Genomic DNA, 7,558 nt, shown 5'->3' on the forward strand with positions numbered 1-7,558 from the left:
ACAATATTTGGATCCCTAGGGGACTCTTGAGCACTGTCACACACCTAAAGGGGTCTACCAAGGATCCCTTGGATAAACTAACAAGGGTGCAAGTTCTAGAAGATTGAACGGGCTCTGACACCTAAAGGGGTCTACCAAGGATCCCTTGGATAAACTAACAAGGGTGCAAGTTCTAGAAGATTGAACGGGCGTACCATCCCCGAGGCAATGTCTAAGGTCTCCAATTGAGATTGAAATCAATGACAAAAGCTTCACATTGCGAGAGTGGTGCCCGACCCCGGCGCGCTAAAGTAGTGAGGGTACTGGAGAGGCTTCTGCATCAAGTCAATTTGACAACAGAATTGTTTCGTCAACCGTACCAACCCACCATACATATACATATAATCTCTGCCTTACCAATGCTTGAACCCTTTGATGTTGATGTTTTCCTGCTCCTTGGTCCGTATCCTCGAGGTACGGGAACATGAGTGGTGACAAGACCCCATATTGTAAAAACCAAGAAGAGATACAGCCTTACGACAGCACCATCTTGAAACTGGCAGCTGACTGGTGCCACAACCCAAGGTCGAGAAACCTTCACTGGACCACGAAATGCTAATCACGTGAGAAACTCCCAGTAGAATCACGACTGCTCAAAAGTGGATCAAACTGGAGCATTTTGAGAGCTAACACAGCTTCTCTTTGAAAAGCATTAAAACAAGGATTTAGAATTCAAAATATTTGTAGCCTATGAGAAGACAATTTATAAATACCTAATTTAATCTCTTACCTTTTGTCAAATTGAGAGCATTCGCAATCAGGAAGATAACAGTTCTATGCGTTTCACCCTCAGATAAAAGCCCTGTAAACCTAGCAGTGTATGACTTCGGATTGATAGGAAAAGGTAATAGTGCAACCTGACCTTTATGCAAACACACGTTGAACTTTGATTTACTAAGGTTATGTTGAATCTCAATAGACTGAATATGTACAGACAATGCACATACTTTACGAAATCCTCTTATAACATCTCAAAAACCTCTGCCATAACCCACATTCCCTACATACCCCCCATAATTCATTTCTCTACCAAAACTTCCATTCATTCCATGGCCAGGGCAATCCCTGGCCCAGTGCCCACCTTGTCCACATTTGAAGCAAGAGCTTGTACTGCCCACTGCCCCGTTAAAGCCTCCACCGTAGTTGGTCATGCTCTGGTTTACGGCCCTTTCACTACTGAAAGTAGAGCAGTCTCTTGCATAATGAGCCCCTCCACATTTGAAGCAAGAGGCATTCCCGTAACCATTCGACCCTCCGTTGGCATGCCCACTTCCCACAGCTGTGGATCTAAATCCACCAATGTTGCCACCTTCTAAGGATCCAAAATGTCCACTTGTCCCTGGAGTAGTGCTATTAGAATATCCTGCTGTTGGCATCCCAAGAGTGCCATTAGAATAGCCTGCAGGTGGCAGCCCTACAGTAGCTGAAGGAGGCTCATTCAATTGCTCCCCTCTTGAAATTTTCCTTATAGCATCTATAAGGACCTTACTCTCTCCTGCAAAGTCAAGTCTCTCTGATTTAATAGCTGTGCATTTGACTCGCATCTCATCATTATAATGCTCCTCCTTTACTTTGAGCTTAAAGACATACTGAGTAAATAGTAGCTTTTGTATTGATTCTTTAAACTTGGGGTTTTCATTCTCCTTCCAAGTGAAAAGATCTTTTGCTGATACGCCCATTATCTCTTCACCAGCATCTTGAAAAGCTGTTATCCATGTGATGCCAGTGTGATCTTGGACTTGAACTGAGAGAAGATATCTGTAGTCACACTCTGCAACTGCCTTATCACAACGATCACATCTCCAAGTGCCATCACCATTGCTGACCACCTTTTTGTTGCACTGTCGATCACCTACTGGAAGTGGACAAGCAGTGTAACAGAAATTATCAGTCTTGATGAAGGAGATGGTAGCTCGTAAGGCGATCCAATCAGGTTTATCGGACCGCCCCAGCCCCTCATCCTTAATCTGAGAGACAGTCTTCCGCATGTCAAGACGAGGTCCACCGCCACCTTCCTTCGAGATAGGTTGTGCTACAGAGCTTTTACCACCTTGCTCAAACCATGCCTTTGTTTGGAGGGCTTGAGGCAGGTTGGGATTGATGAGTAGCTGACTGGAAGAGACAGTGCCAATGCTTTTGCCACCAAAATCAGATATTCGGCCACCCTTTACAGCAAGAATAGGAAAGAGACCAGAGTCACACATCTCTTGCAGCTGTTGACCTTCACTATTGCAAAATGCACCCCACATAGTCACTTCTACACTGCAACCAGAGGCATCCCGAAGGTGAAGAGTTCTCTTTTGAACCTCTGTCCCATTCTTCCTCATGATTGTCGTGGTAGGGTTGATTGACACAACAACTCCCACAACATCTACCATGGCATTACCCTCCAAATTCCCAACCTCACTTATAGGCTTAAAGTCAAACTGTTGCTGTGGAATTGTACCATCCTCATCAAAGCATCTTTCCACAATTGATGAGTTTTCCAAAAATATCTCCCAGTCATTCTTGAGATGATTAAAGTTCCTCTGTGCAGGTTTGAGAGATCCTTTGGAGATCATGTAAATACCGCCAACTTCAAGTTGTTCGTAAAACTGGTCAGCAACGTTGTTGAAGCATGTAACACGGATTTCACCTCCCTCTGCATCTAAGAGATCAAAGCTGAAAACTTTGCCTTCACCCTTTGCATTATTGAACCTGCGAATGTCACCCTTAGAGGTGACCCTGGCCTTTATAGTCCATCGTCCTTGGTAAGGGTTGAGAGCTGCAATGGGAACAATTCTAGCGGCAGCCTCATTCATTGCAATTGGACCCCGATTGGAGTACATTGGTGAAGGTTGGTAGGATGTAGGTGCCCCTATTGGTCTGCCATAAGTATTGCTTGCTTGGACCGGGGTTGGCAAGGCCAACCCTCCAGCACGATGGGAAGGGCCTCCTCCAGAATTTTCTACATGTCCTTGAAAGCTGCCAGTTTGAGCAAACGCTGCAGCACCATCCTTGGAATAAGTTCCACTCACTTGGTGGATGCCTGCCCCTTGCCCAGGCCTGAAGCCATTAGCATTGGCCATGCTACTGAGTACCTCAGGCTGCTGCTGAGGATATGATAATGGCACAGGTGCTTGCATTGAAGGCTTTTGTTGTTGCTCAGCACTAGCTGTAGAACCAGAATTTGTTGGTGGATCATTCATAATAACCTGCTTCGGATCTCCAATTATTTCAGAAACAGATGCCACCACCTCCATATTGAGCACAATTATTATTCTGCATGCATGTAAGCAGCAAAAACACATCAGAAGATTTACTTTGTTATCATGACAAAAGACAGCATTTCTATGGCATCAAGGGGTCAATTCAGTAAGGTGCTGGTAAAGTCAGCAGCATATGCCTCACTATGAAAGCTCAGAAAGCAAAACATAAGCTTGTAATACAAATGTTTGGCAAACATTGGAATTTGAAAGATATCTCCTAACTTAAAAAAAGAAAAGATGTCAACACAAAGATCTTGGAAGCAAGAGTGAAATCTGAACAAAATTGACAACACATGACTCTAAATGATGAGTAGGAGTGCAAATCTCAATTCTGATAAACATATTGAGATGCGTAAAAATTTATCATTGATACAAAACAACTTTGGATGCAAATGTTTTTCAGAAAGCAAGATAATTCTCACGAAACTTAAGTTAAATACAGAAGTAGGTCTGCTAATATACAGGTTTCCTTCTTTGGCATCAAGGGTTTGATTCAGTAAGGTGCAGGTAAAGTCAGCAGCATATACCTCAAACTGAAAGCTCAGTAAGCAAAACAATGTAACTCAAATGAAAGCTTACAATAAAATTGAAATTTGGAAAAGAGAGATAGCAGATAATTGAATTATAAAAAGCTGAAAACGCAAGGATCTTGCAAACTAAAGAGAAATCTGAAGAAAATTGACAGCAAAACAAATCTTGTTGATGCAAATGTCTTTCAAATGCAATAAAGATCTTGCAAAGCAGAACTAACATACAGAAGTTTGTCTACCAATAAACAGATTAATGTCTATGGCATCAAGGTTTTGCAAACAATGAAATTTGAACCTAACTAAAGAATAAACAAAAAATGCAAGAATATCGCAAACTAGAGTGAAATCTGAAGAGAATGGACACCATGCAACTCAAAATGCAAATCTCAATTCTAATAAACAGTAATAAGATGGGCCAAAAAAGTTATCCTTAAATGCAAAACAAAAAGTTTGAATGCAATTGTCTTCCACAATGCAAGATAATTTTTGCATAACAGAAATGAAACACAGAATGTCTGCTAATAAAAGTCAGCAGCAATGCCTCAAAATGAAAGCCCAAAAAGCAAAACAACATAACTCAAATCAAAACATGCTATACAAATGTTTAGCGATCAGTTGACATTTGAAAAAACTATGAAGAAAAAAGCTGAAAGGAGCTGGCACACAAGACACGAATCTTTAAAAAAACTGACATCGTATGACTCAATGAGCTAGGAATGCAAATCTCGACATTAATAAGATGAGCAAAAAGATTCTTGTTGATGCAAAACAACATATGCAAATTATTTGAGAATGCAAAATAATTCTTGCAAAACAGAAGTGATATACAGAAGTAAGTCTGCTAAAAAAGGGGTTGATTCAGTAAGGTGTAGGTAAAGCCAGTAGCTTATGCCTCAAAATAAAATCTCAGAAAGCAAAACTATATAACTCAAATCGAAAGCGCTTCTGATACAAATGTTTAGAGAAGGATATTGAAATTTGAAAAAAAAACAAAAAAGAGGGGGGGGGGGGGGGGGGGGGAGGGATTGGCACCTATGAAGAAAAAAAGCTGAAAACACAAGGATCTTGTGAACAAGAGACAGATCTCAACAAAATTGACATCATATGACTTAAAAATGAATACTTGGACTGCAAATCTGAAATATGATGAACATTAACAAGATGAGCAAAAATTTTTGTCATTGATGCAAAACGGGATGCCAATGTCTTTTAGAATGCAAGATAAATTTCGCAAAACAGAAGTGAAATACAGAAGTAGGTCTACTGATAAACATCGCTGGGATAACCCAATCATAAATGCAAAATGATATCTGAACATGGAAATTTCTTGCGAAACGGTCAAAAAGTCAAAGAAGGATTGATTTAAGCAAATTATGCCTCAAAGATGCATATTTTACAGAGACACAATAAACAGATCTACAAATTCTGACAAGTGTGAAACAAGGACGACAGAGTCAGAACTTGAAGAGCTGGAAATTTCAAGACTTTTTGCAAGCCTGAATGTAACCAGCTCAATTCCACCAACTCAATCGCGGTGACACATTGAACACACTACAAATTTTAGGCTCTTAAGGCTGAACGTACTGCAAAAAGACTAAAGTAACAAAATTGAGAGGCCGAAGGAGGCTGAGCTTACTTGCGTTGCTGAACGGTGTTGCAGATGTATTCAACAAGCTTAACGATGGAGCCTTTCAGCACCTGTCCAGACTTAATGTGCTCGTTGAGCTGCGTTGCAAGCATGCCCTGTTGCACGTAGTGTCCATCGGAGAGCACAAGGCGGTATCGTTCTTGCACGCTCTGCCCCGTTCCTATCTGCCTCACATCCAACACTTGCACCACGGGCTGTGAATCCATTTGTCCATTGTTCAACGCTACGATGGCGTTGGGTGTGAGAGAAATCGACATGGCGGGTGCCTCTGTGTGTGTGTGTGTGTGTGTGTGTGTGTGTGGGTGTGTGTGTGTGAGTGAGTGAGAGAGAGAGAGAGAGAGAGAGAGAGAGAGAGGGGGGGAGGTAGGCTAGGTAGGCAATGTGCAGGAAAGCGTGATGAATACACACCAAGCTTCAAACTACATTTTCCCGCCGAAGTAAATTCGAAGTCCATTCATTCAAAATTTAGAAATCTCGAGGAGAGGAGATCCAGACTGAGACCCCTCGTGAGTCGTCACTAATTGACACCCTCATTTTTTGGCCTGCCCCAAAGGGGGGAGGCCTTAGTGATGGTTTCCCTTTTTGCTAATGAAAAAAGGAAGATTGTTTTGTTAAAATACATCATCTTTTATTGGTTGAAATAGATATAAAATACTTGTTTCAAAGCTTTAGAGAGTAGGTGGTGATATGTTTAGAGGATGAGGACTCGGGAGCACTCAAGAGTCAGCACTTCTCAAGACTCCCCACTGAATAATTTATTTGAGTGGTCGGATCTCTCTTAGATTTTTTTAGTGGCCTCTCTCTCTCTCTCTCTCTCTCTCTCTCTCTCTCTCCCCTTGCCCTTGCATCCTACCATGTTGTGTCTATTTGGGGTTGCCCTGTCTTGTTCTTTTTTAGAGAGAGAGAGAGAGACGCAAAGTGGTACAATGCCAGTTCTGCACGCGAGAAGTGTTGAGCAAGGACGGGATTGCAAAGCTCATAGGCGGAGAGCTATGAATTGAGGGGCAGTAAGAAGCTTATTGCTATCCATGGAGGCTGTTGAAGGGCACCGCATGAGGCTGCCTGCGAGCATGTGGCTTGATGCTTAGCATGGTAGGGATTGGTTATGGGGAGGTGATGGGTGGAGAAGAGTCAAGACCCTGGCTATCGTGTGGTAAAGAAATGAGGTGGGAAGGAAAAGCAGGAGGGGCACTTGTAGAGAGAGAGAGAGAGAGAGAGAAGAGAATCGTGTGGCAGAGAGAGCAATTGGTCTAGTGACCTCGAGTCAAAACAAGCGAGAAAGGTAGGAAAGAGAGCGGAAAAGTTCAAAAGGGTAGAGAGAGAGGGTGGGATATTTTGGGACAGAGATGCAGGTGCTGTCATGCAGCGTACAGCTTGTTCACCTTTCGAGTCCTTATCGTATCTTATTGAGATTTCTTCCTCACCTTCAAAGCCATAACAGTATCTACTGCATCATCATCAGCTTCTGCGGATCCGTCGTCCCTTGCAGGCTTCCAGATCCGTCGGCACCTTCCAAGCGCTAACTCTATCTCAGTGAGCTTTCTATCTCGCAGAGCTTTCTCTTCACTACATCGTCTCATCAATTTGTGCAGATCAGTCGTCCCTTTGTGCACCACGGGAAGGGCTAGCACGTTTATTCTTAGGGTCCGGTATGTAGAGCATGTGCTTCTTGGCCGTGAAATGGCTTTGCTTAGAGGAATGTTCGTGATTGTGCTCAAAATCGAATGCCATAATGGGAGTTTTTTAAGAGTTCTTATAGGGAACAATCTCCTCCTATTGAACACTTTTGCTCACCTTGGCAGGCCTTGTGAATTTATCACTTGTTTAAAGAGGATCTACGATTGAAAATCGGGAAGACCACAGCCGTTCATCCCAAATGTGAACTTGATGTAAACTAGATGTAAACTAGAACAAATGTGAACTCGTTGTGAACTTGCATGTAAACTAGATGTAAACTCAAAGTAAACAGTGTGAACTAGAGATCATGACGGGCAGCTAGGACTACACAATATAGTGCTATCATCCTCCATGCCTTTGAAAACGCAATAGTGTAGTGTAAAGCAATAGCATTTGGAGGGGGAGGTTGCGAGGTT

At 42.5% G+C, this 7,558-nt stretch overlaps 1 protein-coding gene across 1 annotated transcript; it reads right to left on the bottom strand.

Annotated features, from left to right (window-relative positions):
• Window positions 1-770: 770 nt before the first annotated feature.
• LOC147442340 (replication protein A 70 kDa DNA-binding subunit A-like) lies at window positions 771-5,950 on the bottom strand. The gene is made up of 2 exons (XM_086528546.1): window positions 5,454-5,950; window positions 771-3,300 (listed from the first exon to the last, which is right to left on the bottom strand). The coding sequence occupies exons 1-2, from the start codon at window positions 5,720-5,722 to the stop codon at window positions 1,011-1,013; spliced, it is 2,559 nt and encodes an 852-aa protein (XP_086384672.1). The 5' UTR covers window positions 5,723-5,950; the 3' UTR covers window positions 771-1,010.
• Window positions 5,951-7,558: the final 1,608 nt, after the last annotated feature.

The sequence above is a fragment of the Adiantum capillus-veneris genome, chromosome 14, assembly GCF_014529385.1.
Source record: "Adiantum capillus-veneris isolate H3 chromosome 14, ASM1452938v2, whole genome shotgun sequence".
Classification (NCBI taxonomy): domain Eukaryota; kingdom Viridiplantae; phylum Streptophyta; class Polypodiopsida; order Polypodiales; family Pteridaceae; genus Adiantum; species Adiantum capillus-veneris.

Coding starts and splice junctions, on each gene's coding strand:
- LOC147442340 (XM_086528546.1), bottom strand. CDS start 5,722: ATGTCGATTTCTCTCACACCCAACGCCATCGTAGCGTTGAACAATGGA. Junction 3,301..5,453: donor AACACCGTTCAGCAACGCAA/GTAAGCTCAGCC, acceptor ACATGCATGCAG/AATAATAATTGTGCTCAATA.